The following is a 17716-nucleotide window of genomic DNA, read 5'->3' on the forward strand; positions in this document are numbered from 1 at the left end:
GAATATAAAAATATAGATTAATTAAGTCTCTTATAAATTTAGATATAAAAGAAATGAATACAAAAATATAGGTTAAATTTTATTCTCATAAATACTTGAAGTTTTTATATTTTTTAACTAAGTTTTTTTTTTTTTTTTGCTTACCCTTTTTATAATTGAATAACATTTGTTATCTTATCCATTATCTTGCTAAATCATCTTTATATTTTAAAAAATATAAATTTTTATTATTGATATAAAATAGTATTAGATTAGTATAAAACAACAAGTAAAATATATTACATAAATAATCACATTAATAATGGTGATAGAAACAATTCGTTAGTAATATTAGATAATGATAAGAAAGTAATCTAAGAACAACCTTGATATTTTCAATGAAAATATTAATATCATTTTTATATTAACAACAAAAACATAATTATTTTACTGCATGAAGACACATAAAATAATGATGAAAGATAATAATAATCACACAATTCAATTAACAAAAACATTAAATAACATTAACTCAAAAAAATATAAAAATTTTAAATATTCATTAAACAGAAATAATAACAATAATAAAATCTTAAGTGAAAATACCTAAATTTTCTTAAAAAAATTAAAACATAATTTAGCTATACAGTGATATACGGAATTATGCTCACCATATTTGCTGTCTTTTATTGTATACATGAAATGGACATAATAAATTATGTTATCAAAGCAGTGTGAAACTTGAAAAAAAATATTCAAGGCATGATTGTCAGCTCATGAAAAAGGATAAATCAAGTTGGCAATATTAATCATAAAATATTCCTTTATAAATATTATTTTAAGACCTCTTGCAAAATGGACCGATCTTTTGCAATAAAGTTAGATTTATGCGCCTTATCCGACCAAACTGCTTTGGTTTCTTCTGCGCACTAAACAATAAAATACCTCCAAAGACAGAATATCTCAATCATGGCCGTAAACCTAACCTTAAGCCATTACGGGAATAGTGTAGATAAAACAGGAACTAAATATAGACTAAATGGATATGTAAATAATTATGATAAGACCATTGACATTGCAAAAAAGTATAACAAGTAAAATACAAACATAAAGCATTCTCCTTTATCACTTTCTATTGAAGCAGTCAGTGAGAGGAAAACAAATAGTGAGAAGAGGTTATTTTTCATCCAATGAGATAACTTTATTGTATAATCTTAACATATGATTACAATGTAACTAACACGTCAAAGTTAATATGCAATTAACTCTCATGGACATCATAATTACAGGAGTTCAATCATCAGAAGAAAAGCTCAAAGCAGCGATAACTGACCCTGTTGTTGCAAATGTTGACGCAACATCATGATAATCTTTCCATGAGGTTGTCACCTTCAGAGATGGGTACAGCCACGTTTTAACCGATTCCACAAACGAGTTTGGATCTAAGTTCAGAATGGCTTCCCAATCAACCTGTAAACCTTGTGGGATGCTTCCTGTGAACTCCATGTTCGCAGCAAGTAACAAGCCCAGCATAACAATAAATCCAACTGCAGCAGATCCCCTAGACAGTGGCATGAAGTTATACCTGAAAAGCAGTTCAGTTATATTAAAAGAAACGATTTTCAACTGCAGAAAAATCAGAAGATAAATTATCCATTTTGAAAAAAAAAAAAAAAGAAAGAAAAAACATACCAGTAATATGTCATTCTTAAAATTGCATCTCGCACGTTTTCAAGATTGTCGAAATCAGTAGACCCGTAATTTTCACCACAGTAAGCTTTGCAGATAGTCTGATGCCAGCCAAGATGAGTACAAGGTAAATATTATAATTTCATCTAATAAGTTGATCCATGTATAAAAACATATTTTCAGATGACACTTGACAACAATGAAATATATGTTGTCTAACTTCTAAAGCAGAAAATGGTCAACGAAATATTAATGATGATTGAATGATACTTATGGGGATGAGATCATTGGTAAGGATGTCAAAACAAAACATTATATATACTACTGTCAGATAATTAATACACTAAAAGTTGTTTGGTATGAGGAACATACATCCCATGCCACTGCCATTTCTTCGTCAAAATCTTCCCATCTAGCAGGTGTAGTAGGTGTTCTGATTGCAAAGTCGAAACCGTGCTCCCCCCTGCAAAACATGTTCAGTTTCCAAATAAACTCATAGCATTAAAATTAAAATTTTACAAGCTTCTGAATCAAGCTCACATTTTTACAACGGTTATCCTAGTCCCTTCAAGCTGCTTCCTGAAAAAACAATAACATCCAAAATGTAAAAAATAAAAAAAATGTCAAAGAAATTGTGTTTCCGCACACCAGTGTTACCACTGTGAACACATACCCTTCAACTGCAGTACTGTTGCACCAGGTAGCCAACCAAAAATCCTCACCAACAACTCTGTAAAGATCAGAGCATGATTTTGCATGCATAATCTGCATATCAAACATTAAAGTGTTTCAGAAAAGGATAGACTACGTAATATTATAAACAGCAAAACAAGTAACATCAGCTAGTAAAGTTTGATATCATTTAAAAGAAAGAAAGAATAATCTAGAACCATTTCTTTGTCCAAAATCTTACTGAGGATAATAAGATCGTTGAGCATTAATTATATTTATAAAAGGGATATTTATGGACCTGTTTAAACGAGTTTCTCCAAAAATCCTTCGAATAATTTAACTTCTCCACAAGCTAAATAAAAAATTAGAGGAACTATATTGGAGTTTCTATAAATTAGTTTATGCATGTGTTAATTTTAGCTTATGGAGAAGCTAATTCAATTTTCCTTTATTTGTCTCTCCTATAAGGAACTTCTGGAAAAGCTCGTTAATCTGCCCCATGTGTCCATCTCACTTGATGCATAAGAAACACAGTCTATCATGCAACTTGGGAATTTCAATTTTCTAGGGTAGAAATTCAACCTATCTAATGATAAGGATGGTTTCTGTGAGCTATAGTACTTTGATTGCTATATGTGGCTGAGTGCATGAAAAAACCGTGTCCAATGAGAATGTAATATATAAAGAATAAATTATGCATATCCCACAAGTAACTTCAGTATACCACCGATCCAAATAAGTGAATAAGAGGCCTACTGCTGACATCAACAAAACTACAATATTTCCAAAGCTACACCTTGTGGGGCTAAAAGTCAATGAGGAGGCCTATTGCATAGTAAGCAATGTTAAAGGAAAGAGGTGCAACATATTTAAATCAACAATCAACAACTGACCTCTTCTAATTTCCCAGCTTCGGAAATATGAATGATCTTATCTGTTTTGCTTCGGACATATGTTCTCTCTTTAATCACAGTCTTTGCAATTTCTAATGTTCTGTAACATTAAAAGCAATAACCATTTTCAAAGTTAGCCTAAACACAATCAAGCCTCTTTCCCACGAGTCTACTAATATAGAATAAATCAATGAAACCGGGAGAAAGGTTTAACCTTTCATAATTCGGAAAGTAACGGACAACTTTGGCTTGCCCAAGAATCATGGGCGTGTGAGAACCAAATCCAGCAGCAAACTCATCACTGCAGTGCAAAAGAAAAAATTCAAAATTCAACACAAGTTTGAAGTCCAACTCTGAAATAATAATCCGGGGGAAAACCAAGCACATTAACCAATAGTGATATGTCAAAATAAATAAGAAAAGGACTGTTATTTCATAGCGGTTTGGTAGCTTCCTACAAATACAGGACTATTGTATTTTAGGAAAAATGTAAACAGACTGAAATGATAATCAAGTGCCAGCACAGTTTCTCTGATCCTTGTTTCTCTGTATCCTCTCTATTCTGTCCTTTTTCTCTTTCAACTTCTTTCTTTCTGTCTTTCTATTCCTTTCTCTTACCACCTAAATTCTACATCATAGTGTGATTAGGCTGGCAATTTTTTGCCTTTATCCAACCTAGACCAATATAATTCTGAGCTTACTGTTACAAATAAAGGGAAGCGTATACTTCGTAATAAAAGAACATGACCTCTTAGATTGCAAAATTTGAATACATGTAAAACCAATCTTAGGAAAGCAATCCCACAAGTGAAAGTACTTAAAGTTTAAAGTGATATGAAGGCTGAATATACATTAGACACTCTAATTCCAATAAAATTCATTTAGAGTAAAACTTTAGTAATCTAAGTTTTAAAGGTAAGGGCATTTCTATCTCTTTTTATGGTCCTTAATGGAATAATAAAATGAACCAGTTTTTTTTGAAGTCTAAGCAAAAAAATAAGCTTAGAGCAAACAAAAATTCCATGGCATCTATCTATCTATCTCTCAAACTGTTAAAAGTAATATTTTACCTCTGTTGTTAAGCTTCTATAGAACTATTTTTTTATGTATCTCGAAGGGTCATGGCTGTACCATGTACTTTTAAATATTTATAATACATACATTAGTGAGATGTACTCTCATCAAGAATTTCTCAAAAAATCTTAAGTTTGTATCGGAGTACGAATGATAGCACTTTAGTCCCATCAAAGTTTGTATTCACCCACTGTGTTTCTTCACAACAATCTGTCGTCTACCAATGGCTGGCTACCATTATTTCAACTGTGGTCGCTGGTCCATTGTGAGCCCATGTGTGCTCACACACCCCTCCACACTGCTCCCTTTTGCAAATGCAGTCCATGCACCAGCTGTTTGTCGGAACACATTCACACCACCACCCAGGTACTTGTTGAAGAAAAGAGAGAAGGATATCAGTGAAGAGGAACATGGAGACCAAGACTGTGATGGGAATGTTGTAAATCTTGCTTCTCAGAATGAAGTTGCAAAAGCTATTGGTTTTAGTGGAGATAATGTATTTCAGTATATTTCCATTCAATAAAACCGTTTCCTCACTGTGAGGATTCATATATCTGTTGTGATTATTTATTTTGAAATAAAATTTAAGTTTCTTGTCACCAAGAAACCTAACAAAAAGTGTCTAAACTTTGGCATCCAAAACCTGTCTTTGAGGCCCAAATGGTCAGCAAAAACCCCAGACTCAATCATCTTCTAAGGTCCTCACCTTACCAGCCACTGCAGCAGGAAGGCAACATAGGAAGATCCATAAAACAATGCAGCAGGAAGGCAACATAGGAAGATCCATAAAACAAACCACCAACTCGATGGTGACCAACGACGACAATGGGTGACGGCAACCTTGGGTGATGACAGCACGGCCAGCCGGCACAGATCATGAGCAACAGTGACACCAAATGAGAGACAGAAACAGTGTGACAACGATTACTAACTAGATAAGGATAAGGAAATCATCCAAGTTTCTGGATATTCTGTGGATCGGCAAGATGTCCCATAGATAGGCATCTACCACTGGATTGTGTATTTAATTGTGGAAATCTTATTTCTTGACAGAGTAAGAACAAAATATTTTTGCTTCATCTAATGCCAAAGTTGAATATATATATAGTTATGGAGTTAATTACTTGTGAACTTGTGTGGATTAAACAACTCTTGTAAGAGTTAAAATTCGGTGAAACACAACAAATGAAGTTGTATTATAATAATCATGCAGTCCTTCATTTTATCTCCAATTTTGTATTTCATAAAAGAACTAAGCATGTAAAGATTGATTATCACTTTGTTTGAGAGTAGATTTTGTCTAAAGAGATTTGTATTGAATTTATCAATTACACTGGTCAACTTCCAGACATTTTAACCAAATCCTTTGGGATACACAATTTGTATGCTCTAACTTCAAGACATTTATAAAGTTGTGTTTTAATGTATCTACAAGGGTCAAAATTGTACCCTATCCTCTCTTTTTGTATCTGTATTCTTCCCTTCACATATATAATACATACATAAGTGAGATAAAATCATGTAAAAATTCTCTCAAAATCTTAAGTCAACCAAATATAAAACCTCAAGAAATAATAACTACAAAAATCATTGCAAAAAAGAACGTAACAAACATGCACAAAATGTAACAATGAATTTTTTTTTTTTCAGACAAAAAGTCCAGATAACCAAATTCTTTTATAAAAATCATCCTCACTTTGAGGTGGGGAGACATATTCACTGCTTAGTATCAAAGAGGTTATGGTTCGATATCCTGTAAGAAGAGGAGCTCCACACTTTCACTTTAGCCATTTCAGACTAAACAGATAAAATCATTGAAGGTTAAGGATTATCAGCAATCTAGTATGCATAAAATTTTGTTAACTTATGTTTGAGATTAATTTGGTTTACACTAAATTTACACCCTCCTTCTCTTCCTTCCCCAGTCATGTTAAAGTCTTTTTTTCAACTGTTTGCTATTAATTTTATATAGGAGCAGGAGTTGTCTACCCTAAAAACATGTGATGTGAGAATACTACCTCAAGTCTGCAGAGTTGGGTTTAAAATATGAATAGTACCTTACAAATATTTACAATTTTACATTAGCAGTATTAACATACAATTAGTGGAGAAGTTTTAAAATATATAGAATTTCTGTAAAGTTAGTTGGCCATGAAAGATGATAGTTTAGCCATTCCTCTAGGACTACAGTATTTAAAACATCAGCAGCAATTATATTAATGTGCGCTAATAAAATAGTTAGCACAAAGAAGGGATACCTTAACTTATTCACCCATACAACAGGGTCACAAGGCTCAGAAATCTGTCTCCACCTAACAGCTAATGAGTAAACATCGTGCCATGACAATTTTCGGCTGGATGATCTTTCATCTACAATTCCATTTGAAGATGTTAATGAGGTACTGCTTGTACTACAACCAGCACCTCCTCTATTTTGACTGGTCATGTTAATTCTTTCCCTTCTCCTGGCCCTTTTCCCATTCTTTGAGTTTCCTTTATTTGAGTATTTCCATTCAGCACGTAGGGAACGCCAAGCTTTGGAGACCTTTTGTGCAATTTCAATGGCGGCAAGTCCAGCCATACGATGCTATTAGGAAATATTAATATACAGATTTAGAAAGGTTAATAAGATCATATTATCAACAAAAATGAGCAAAAACCACAAATGTCCAGTGGATGCATGTCACTTTAAAGTGAATGTATGAAAATTATAAAGGAAAAATATGACACTAGCACATATCCATGATTTTAAACTAATTGAAAGCTAACATAAATTATATGATTCTACAAAAAACATGTTCTTACTACGGGAAATATAGCTAAAATAAAAAGTTCTATTCGGTAGAAAATTTCAAGAAAGGAAGTTTGATCTGTTTAAAGTTAGTTGCAGTGTAAAATCAGAAAACTGAAATTCCTTAACTTTAGGGACTTTTTAATCTTATTCAATAGTTATGCCCTATTATTTCTTTGTCTCTAAATAAATGAAATAGAACCCCTTATATTAGACACCAGGAAGTATATGGAAATAGTATAACATGTTTCCAACTCTTTTTGATTCTACAATATATGAACAAGAGTTATCAACTTTTTTGGATGCAACAAAATCCTTTTCTAGGTCTCAGAGCAAAGAAAGGTACAAGTACACTATTGCACATGAAAAACTGTCAGAATTAAAGTGCACCCCAACAGCTAAGGGATTTCTTAAAAAAACAGGAAAATGATCACAGCTCAATAAGGTCCGTGAAAGAAGAAATAGCTTTACCTGACGTCTATTAGGCAGAAATCCCGGACAAGCATACTGGATTTTCATGCCAATGGAATCTGAAGCAAGTAGAAGAGCAGCCTTCTGCTTGGTAATAGCAAACTCTTGCTTTTTAAGCTTTCCCTTTCTTAAAGACTCGCGTAAAGGAGGTTGTCTAAAAACTTTTTCACATACATTCTTTGGGTGCAATTTCTTGCACCAGTATTCCTGAATATAAGAAAATTGAAGATAAAAATACTGATCATAGAAAATGGAATCTCAACACATGCTTTAACATGGATAAACACATTGTGATTGAAAACCTAGTTGTTTTTGTTGGCAACGTGCCTAATTGCAATCACCGCTAGACTCAGAATCTCAAGGTCAGAGGTTTAGTCCCACATCAAGTAGATAGGTATGTCACTTTAATATAGCTTATAAAGCTCAGTAATCCTTACCTTACAGGTTAGTTTTGTAAGATTGAGTTAAATATTGAACTCATTTTTAAATGGTATCAAAGTTGTCAAAGTTGTGAAGGAAAATGTTGGAAAGCCACCTTAATTGAAGTCATTCTTTGTGTGTTTTAATTACAACATCGAGTGGTAGTCTAGTCTCACATTGACTAGAGAGAAGGTCTAAATGAGATCATAAAGTTTGGTTGATATGAAGATGTCACATAATTTGTTCAAAGAGTAGAAAACTGTAAATTTGTTTGTGTAACAATTCATGGTTCATTTACAAACTGGTATGCCCTAATACAACAATAGAATGCGAACTGGTAGATGGAGGATAGTGTTGTACAGTTGTGCACGCACCATTTTTCTTGATAAAAATGCAGTAAATAGTTTTAAATTGGTAAAGGTCAGCTTAAAAAACAATATCAATTATTAAAGGTCAACAGAATTAAATAATGTCAAACTGTTAAAGGTTAACAACATAAAATAGTAGTATAAATTATTAAAGGTCAACAGAATAGCATATCTATAGTAATATCTACAATATGTAAGCAATTTATAATTTTTACCAGATGAAAAAAAGATATTGGTGATAATATTTATTTACCGAAACATACAGACCATGCATAGGTAGCAATACTTTGCAAGGTTGCATGCAGTATCCATACCACATTGTATGGAAAATTATGGAACTGTGATCCTACAAACAGGTTTTGGAGATTGAGTTGGGGCCACACTAAAATTCTAGGAGCTATACATTCTTCTATCCACACTAAAATTCCGATAGGCATGCTTCTGGAAAAACTTATATTTTCTCTTATTCTTCCTGTTTTTCAGGTAAGTGGCCTATTCTACACACATGACCATAACCAGATTAATAGGGTTTTCAAATCAAGACGCCTTTGAATGAAGAAAGATTAGAATACCAAGGAGAGTAGAATTGTCTTCATAAAATTTACCTTAAAAAGTGCATCAATGTCCCCATCAATATCAAACCAGCAAAAATCACTATTAAATTTTGAGGCTGTGTACAGCGCAATCTCTTTCTGCAATAAGAATAAAAAATATTCAGCCAAACCATTGAACTAGGTTCTTAAATAATGAATGGAACTTAATAAATACCATGTCAATTCACAGAGCCCCAATGCCCTATGGAACTGAATCAAAGAAGGGCAAGATCTACTAGTATGTCATAACAAAGTGACACAAGGTACTAAAGCAGAAGGGAACAGGCCTATTTTAAAACATGCCGACAGGAATCCACATTTTCAAATTAACATGCTAGCATTTTTATAATGTTGAGCTTATAATATCTCTCTTTCTCCCGTTTACTATGACTATCTCTCCTGCTCTAAATTAATGTTTTCTATGACATGTCAGTAGATCGTATAGCATAGAAGGAAAATTATGTATGTTCTTATTTTATCAGTAAAATAGGATTGAGAGGGAGAACAAAAAACAGATGAGTGACAATTAATAAAACAAACCTGATAAAAGGCAAGGCACTGGAGCACAAACTTGTCCATTGAATCCAGTTCCAAATCCAATGCAGCATCATAATCCTTGACCTGAGCAGTTAAAAAACATTGTAGTCTGTGACAAATGAACAATGCATCCAAAATTTAAATTAAGAGAATTCATACAGCTTCTTTGAATTGTCCAACAGCATGGTAGCAGGAACCTCGTAAATACAAACATTCGACATTGCTGCCATCAATGCTCAACCCCATTGTCAAATCCTTGATAGCCTTCCTGTCACATCCAAACCCAAGTTAAAGTATAATCAAGTAAGAGAACAGAGTACCAAACTACAGAATTTAACACCAATAATTGGAGTGAAACATTGAAAGCAACTTACATGAACTTTAGGTGTCATTTCAAATCCAAACCCAACAAATTTTATACTTTTAACAGTATACCAAGCATCCAATATTCATATACAACTTATCACTCTAGAATCCTAGATTTGCAGACAATAATAGCAGTAGCTATCCACAAAGTTTTGGAATAAGAACTTAGTAATAGAGATAAGACAATTACATGATATTAGTTTACAACTATAGGAATATCACAATCACCACAAATCTTCCTCAAAGTACTCCTTCTCAAATCCTAACCTAAATTTACAAAATATACAAAATGAACCTTATACGATTCCTTTCAAGTACTACAGTCGTTATTAACAACAGTAGGTAATCCAAGTTCCTGCATGATCCCTCCTCAGTACCTAAAACCAGTATTTCTACCACCCAAATATGTCTCCTTAATTGTCAGAGATTGCCAATACATCTTACACTAGTGTTTAGGGACCAAATCCTAAAGATTCATGAAAGTAAACACAGCCACTTTAAATAAATATTCAACTTCTTCAATTGATCAGCAGCGAGGCAGCAGAAATACCTGTGTTCACCCATTGCATGGAATAGAAGGCCACGCAAATGGTAAGCTCTTGCAAACCTAACATCAATATGTAAAAGCATTCAGCTTCGAGTAAAGAGAATAGGCACAAAGTACATTAAATGACAACAGAAATAATTCATGACAATTACCTCGCATCAATTTGTAGCATATTACTTAGACATTCCTGAGCTTTGGTTGGCATTGCTAAGTCTTGGTAGAACTGCACAAAAACCACACATTCAGAACAACACTACAATTAACATCATCTAACAGAATAGCTTAAAGCTAATAACTGATAATTAGGAAGAAAAGATGCATCATGCTTAATAGATATTTACATATGGCAGCCAGATCTTTGTTAAAATAGTTAAATACATACTAAGATATTTACATATGGCAGCCAGATCTTTGAAAAAATAGTTAAATACGTACTAAGATCAAAACTACTAGCCTATTACTGCTGATCTTTGGTAAAAACTGTGTCATATTTCAGACCGATTAGCATATAAAATCATCTAACAGAATATATTTTAAGCCTATATATATAAAAAGCTATAAAAAAAGTGTGGCCTACCATATGATTAAGCCTGTAATTGAATTTAAAAAATGTAGATAAGAACTGATCTGATATAAAATGGATACATCAAGCAAGTCGAATCAGTAGATTGGATTACACTACAGGTTGACAAAAATAGCACGGATGAAAGTAGTGACGCTGGATATAAGTACAGACAGCATACAGACTCTAGCATACAACTAGACACATTGGAAGTATACAACACAGTCATTTCTTTAATATGATCAAACTATCAGTATGGGCACCATTGAATAGACACCTGAGTCAGATGAGCCCATGCTTCAAGGAAATTTTTGTCAAGTTGAAGTGACTTAAGATGAGCTTCCTCAGCTTTCTTATATTCGCCAATTGAAGATAATGCTAAACCCTGTTAACTCAATTTGTTCAGTGAAATACTGAATTGAAAAGAACTTCCATACAAGAGATCCAAAAAACAATGTCAAATCAATGAGGATTCAAGCATTAACACTTAAGGCTCACCAAGTATGTGTAGGCAGATGTATTATCCTTATCTAGCTTCACACAAGCTGAAAGGTCTTCAACAGCTGCATCAAACTCTTTAAATTTGAAATTTACAATTCCTGCATTGAAAATCATGTAAAGATGTGTTAATTAGTCTAAAAATTGAGGAGTCACTAGATTATTTCATCAATCAATTTGGTAGAATATATACAGAAGTTCAAACAATAGTTTCAGAAACAAAATATCTCCCTATTTTAATGTTATAATATCTTGATTTGTTAGAAATTTTCAAAACTATAGCCTATTTTTATGTTAAGTATTCAATCTTGGATAGCAGGATAGCAGGATGGACACTGCTGTGAAGTCTAGTAAACAATAGACATAATTTATATCATACACAAATACTAGACATATAAACTACTTTTAAAGACAAGGTGTATGATATCTGAATTTTGTTATTACTATTATACTACTCATTTAATTTATTTCAACAACTATATTACATGTTATACTTTATCTGAATCATGTTGAACTAGGCTGTGTGCAATGCCGATTGTTGATTTTTTTCATATTAAAGCTTCATAGATTTGTTCCACTTAAATCATCAAGTCTTCTAGAATAATATTAAGCCTAAGTAATTCACGCACCCCTTTAGGCATAGCAGAAAGTTCAGCTTCAGCACCAAAACTGCCACAACACTTTTAATTTTACTTCTTCCTCTAAGTTACAAGATTTCTTTCCAGAAAAGTGTAATAGCCAGTTGTAGTTGACCTTTTGTCAACAATTGACCATGCACAGTTGGCTAGCATGTAGGCTTCTAGTGCCATATTCCCTTTTGTTTTTACAAAAATCCTCTTCTTCAAGTCCCCTTTGCTGTGGAATTCTGTGACTAGCCAGCAAATGAGGGTCTCCTATGTTCTATGTACATTGACTAATTAGGCAACATATGATCTGGTGGTATGAGCCTTCTGACAAGGTGTTGATAAAAGGTTTAGGATTGGATTTACAGGGTCACACACAGGTTGTCTAGCCTTCTGACACAGGTTGTCTAGCTGTGTCAGCAAAACTGGTATGCTTCTTGTGGAATATAAAGATCCTTTTCCTACGGTCCACCGCAACAAGTTCTTTGGTCAAACACCAACACCAGATTTGTTGTTCTCTCCTATCCCTAGTTAATATAATGTTATCCACAAACTCACGGATCCAGTAATGGAAATGCAAATATACCTAGTAATTCCAAATGTTAACTCTTTAACTGCTTTTGAAAAAATAGAAACATATGCTTGCACAAGATTTGTTAAGGGTGAAAACAGCAGTCATGCGCAAAATTTATTAAGGGCAAGAACAACAGCCATCCCGCAAAAACTACTTCAATTTCTGTCTGAACTTCTAGATAATACAAGAGCAACATAGAGGCATGCCTAATTATTCAAGTCCAGCAGAAATCAGCCATCAAAATAACAAATTAGTTAAAGACAAGCTACCTCTTTCATGTAGAATATCTGCTGTATCAGGTTCAAACTCCAATGCCTTGGTCAAGTCTTCAATAGCCTGATATCATATCAAGAGAGAAGGGAAACAACAATTGTCACGTGTACAGGTTCATACTTGTGCAAGGAATGGAAATGCATTGTAATATCTACACAATAACATCTTTTATTTATTTATTTTTCATTTGCAATATTTTCACATCTGAGACATTTTATACAATATCACATAAGATCTTATAGGTCATACATAATAACATTGAATCTTGAAATATTCAAGAACACAGAATCCTTAATAACCACCACAGTTTAGCTTTACCACCAAAACAATCAAGTGTTGAGTATTCAACTCAAAGCCTACAGCTGATGGCAATGTTCAAAGAGTATAAGGAACTGATAATTTCATAAACTATATAACAGGGTTGCCCAATGCACAAGGCTCCCCAACCCTTCACATATTCAACACGTTAGTTAGCTACTAAGTTCAAAGAAAGTGTTGCATTCTCACCTCAACAAACTCTCCCAAGGCTGCCCTAGCCTGACCTCTCCTTTTCCATGCCTCACCAGCCAATGGATTGAATTGTATAGCCTAATACATGTGAACTTCTTATTTAAAGAAGAAATATCATATATCTATATGCAATTCCTAGACAGTGTTTATTTCAGTACCTTTGTAAAATCAACTATAGCAGCATCAAGTTCCCTCTGGAATGCATATGCGGTACCTCTTCCTATTAGTGCCTCAGGATAAGCTGGGTCCTTTTTCAGTATCTGCATAAATGATAGGTGTGCAAAGCTACAGTATGTCATTTTATAGGAAAGAAAGAGATAGAAAAGGCATGAAAAGATGAAACCAAGAGAATCACTACTAAGGAAAAAGTTTCACCTGGTCAAAAATGGATATTGCATTCGCATATTTTCCTTCATTAACCTGAAAAGGAGTCATAATATCAATCCTTCATGTAACCAAATAAATACAACAGCACAGAAACTGTTATGTAATTTGTTTTATTCAATTACAAGCATGAAAACAAACCTCTGCTATACCCCTTGAGAGTCGAAAATCTACACTAATGGAATTTGTATTTGAAATCCGAGCAACGCAAAACTTCTTATTTTTCCTTGCTTCACCTTTTCTTTCATCAGAAAACATAAACTTACTAATTGGGTTTCTAAAAATTTCGGTGACATTAACCGAGTCACCACTTTTGGTAGATACTTTTTCACTTGATTCTGAAGCATCACTAGAGTCATTACATGATTCAGAATTATAACTAAGTGTATCAAGAACATCAGGGCTTCCATTCACTTGGCCATCACATTTATTACACTCTCTATCTTCATCATGTGATTCACTTTTTACGTTGAAACTATCAGCAGACTTCAGGCATATCTCAGATCTATCACTGGTAGCATCATTGCATAATTCAACCATAGTGCCCAATGTATCCTGGATCTTAAAAGCTTCACTTGAGTTCCCATTAATTGGAGAACTGGATTTGGTTTGCAGCATGAATTGCCCATGTATTTCACTTTCACACAGTGCATTGTTTTCTTGTCTTGCTGTTGCTATAAGCTCTTCAAGTTCTAGCATTTGTTTCAAGTCAGCAGACTGATGCAGAGCATGTTCATAGCCCTGCTCCCACACCAATAGAGCATTTTCTTTCCTTCCCAACACACAGAGTGCAGAACCTAGACAAATGAATAAAACAGCCCTAAGTTAAAAAAATATAAGACATATTTGAGCATGAGAACATTTCACTCAAACCTTATCATGAAGTAAGAGAATGGTCCCCTATATAACAACTCCAACATGATCATAAACAGCATGACCAAATCCACTATAGAACAATTCCAACATGATCGTCATGTAACAACCAACCCCATTCATCATTGGAGCAAAATTACCTTTTCTCTTGACTACATTGATTTCAGTATATAATCAATTATTAAACTAATCAGTTCATTTGGACACACCACCAATACACACATATTCTAGTCAATTTTCTTCAGTTAAACAAAAGTTCTATATTGTTGTTTCTATGCAATGCACCAACAGGCATAAAAGTCAGTAATAATATCCACATAAAAAGAAAAACTTTCTCAAGTTATGCAAAAGCTATACACTGTGCCTCTTTGCAACGTGCCAACATGCATAATATTCAGTAATACATGCACAAACACATCAATTTTCTAAAATCATACACAAACTGTATATTGTCCCTTCTGGGCAAAGCACATAATCTTTAACATGCATAGTAATACACACATCAATTTTCTTCAATTAACCGCATCTGTGCACATAACATTGAAAATTGACATATAACAAACAACATCCTATCCGTCTGTTTAATTAATTACAATAAATGCATATCTGAAAAATTCAATGGCGAAATACACAAGGAAAAATTACCTAACAGTTAACATTTTACTCAAACCTAACTAGTTGGAATACCAATTCCAAATATCTCAGCAATTAGGATAGATAAGAGCATAAATTTAATTACATAAAATAAATCAAAGAGGAAAAACCTAGATAGAGAGAGGGATCAAATTTGAAGAGAAGATAAGAAAACCTTTGAGAATGTAAGCTCGAAGAAGCGAGGGGTCAAGCTGAAGTGCTCTATCGCAATCCTTGATGACGTGCTTGTGAAGCTCCAATTTGCTGTAACAGAAGGCGCGGTTGCTGAAACCGAGAATCGGAACAAGATCGGACGTCACAAATAGACTTAGACATGCAAAACCAGCATTGAAAAGAATGAAAAATGAATGAGATAAAAAGGGAGACGAAACAAAAACCATAGGTCTTGGACTGTGGCGGAGTGAGAAATGAGGGAATCCAGGATTCGAATGGCCTTGGACCAGTCCTTGGAGGCACAGAGCCTGGCCAAGTCCACGCGCTCAGAGGAGGAAACAGGAGGAACCATGGTGGATGGGGAACCTGACGTGCACGGATCAGTGGTGCGAAGTTCGGGGAGGAAATTGGGGCTGGAAATGCAGTGATGAAATAAAGAAGATGATGATGATGATTTTTGAATAATGAAGAGTGCAGACCTGGGAAAATTGGGTTAATTGAGAGGAAGAAGGCGAGTCCTTTAATTGAGTTAATTGAGAGCAACGGTGCTTCGAATGAACGACGGGTCACGTGCACCGCACAAATGCACAAAGCATGAATTGCAGCTGTGAGCCTGTGCCAAAGCTTTTCTGTTCAGTATTCCTCCCCCAGCCTCCACTATATTTATTTTACCCATAATATATATATATATATATATATATATATATATATATATATTAATGCAAAAAATAATATAAAATAATCAAATTTTAATTATATAAAATAAAGTAACATAATAAAAATATAAAAACTAAAAGACCAATTATATTATAACTCGTTTAAAAACTATACAAGTATAACATAGGAACATTTTTGCACTATCAAGTCATAAATGAGTCTTTTTCAATTTAGCTACTTTACTTTCTTATAAAAAAAGAAATCTCACATTATTTAAGTGATACTAGTTTTAGATGAAAAAGATAATATTGTTTTTCTCTTACTTAAATGTTCAATTATTATTCAAAATTATATTAATTCAACAAATTTCAATCATATTATTTTTTGAGTATCATCAAGTAATTATATATTTTAATACATTTCAAAATTTTATATATTATTGTCATTGAAACACTTGAGCTACTCTTATAGCTAAGCATCACTTTTTTCTATAAAAAAAAAAAATAAATCATAACATCAATTTTGTTCCCCTTCAAAGCTCAAGACATAGCTTAAGAGATCTACTTTTTAAACATTCATTTTGGTACTTAAACAAGCTTTGGAATGAGAGTTAGCCATTTGATTATCACTTGAGTTGTAATTTACTACTTGGACATTATCAATTCAAAAACACATATTTCACTAGTTCATACCATTATTCTTACATCATTTATATTATGTGTGAAATACTCCTAAAATATCAATCTTGTTCCAATACTTTAATATACCATTCAATAAATTTACTCAATTATTATAAAATCATATTTCAACTCACACTTCAGTTTTGCACATTTCATATATTTAATTTAAACTCAAAATGAAATATCTATCATAATTAATTCCTCTTAGTTGATAATAGGATGCTTATTAGAAAAATCTTTTTTATATATTTTCTAAATCTCTAAGTAAAATTATGACAATTTAATATATAAAATCTTACGCTAACAATCTTCCTTTAATACGTGACAAAGTAATTCTAGTTGAATTCTTAATAAGAAATAACTCACTTATCTTTATTAAGAATTTCATCAATCTATCTTTATGTTGGCCTTATTACCTCTCATTGTATTGGTTTATCAACTTCCTTCTTAAATATACCTTTGTTTTAAAAAGAATTTGGGAAAAAAATTAAAGTATAAAGAAATTAAAAAATTATTAAATAAATAATAAATATTTATAACTTAAATATAAAATTTGCATATTTTATCTATTTAAAATTTATCAATACTAAAATTTCTGGCTTTATACATTAGCACCTATATTTTTTTGTTAGTATAAAAATCAATTATTTCCAATTTCAAAATCTTCTTATGGTGTGCATATTTTATTGGATAACTTTATTGACTTTAGTAAATAATTTGTATGATAGTTTTTTTAACTAACTTCCCTAATGCACTTATGTACTTTTTTTAACTTAGATAATTTTATTGCAATATTCGATGTACTTCAAGTAATTTAGAGTGGTTCATTGTAGTACTTTAGTTCACTTAAATAATAGAGAAGTTTACTTCAATTA

At 32.8% G+C, this 17716-nt stretch overlaps 1 protein-coding gene across 3 annotated transcripts; it reads right to left on the bottom strand.

Moving 5' to 3' along the window:
* Window positions 1-1027: 1027 nt before the first annotated feature.
* On the bottom strand, window positions 1028-16152 carry LOC106768599 (suppressor of RPS4-RLD 1). Of its 3 annotated transcripts, none has more exons than XM_014653836.2 (24): window positions 15984-16152; window positions 15729-15870; window positions 15506-15615; window positions 13966-14621; window positions 13816-13860; window positions 13599-13700; window positions 13438-13518; window positions 12927-12993; window positions 11461-11561; window positions 11240-11347; window positions 10553-10623; window positions 10404-10460; window positions 9647-9755; window positions 9491-9571; window positions 8963-9049; window positions 7570-7776; window positions 6566-6894; window positions 3448-3534; window positions 3234-3333; window positions 2342-2433; window positions 2209-2247; window positions 2041-2131; window positions 1672-1769; window positions 1028-1564 (listed from the first exon to the last, which is right to left on the bottom strand). In XM_014653836.2, the coding sequence occupies exons 2-24, from the start codon at window positions 15854-15856 to the stop codon at window positions 1273-1275; spliced, it is 3138 nt and encodes a 1045-aa protein (XP_014509322.1). In that variant the 5' UTR covers window positions 15857-15870; window positions 15984-16152; the 3' UTR covers window positions 1028-1272. The 3 variants fall into 3 exon arrangements, with proteins under 3 accessions (XP_014509322.1, XP_022639076.1, XP_014509321.1); XM_022783355.1 differs by having other exon boundaries at window positions 15729-15917; XM_014653835.2 differs by having other exon boundaries at window positions 15729-16152.
* Window positions 16153-17716: the final 1564 nt, after the last annotated feature.

The sequence above is a fragment of the Vigna radiata genome, chromosome 7 (assembly GCF_000741045.1).
Source record: "Vigna radiata var. radiata cultivar VC1973A chromosome 7, Vradiata_ver6, whole genome shotgun sequence".
In the NCBI taxonomy this organism is placed as follows: domain Eukaryota; kingdom Viridiplantae; phylum Streptophyta; class Magnoliopsida; order Fabales; family Fabaceae; genus Vigna; species Vigna radiata.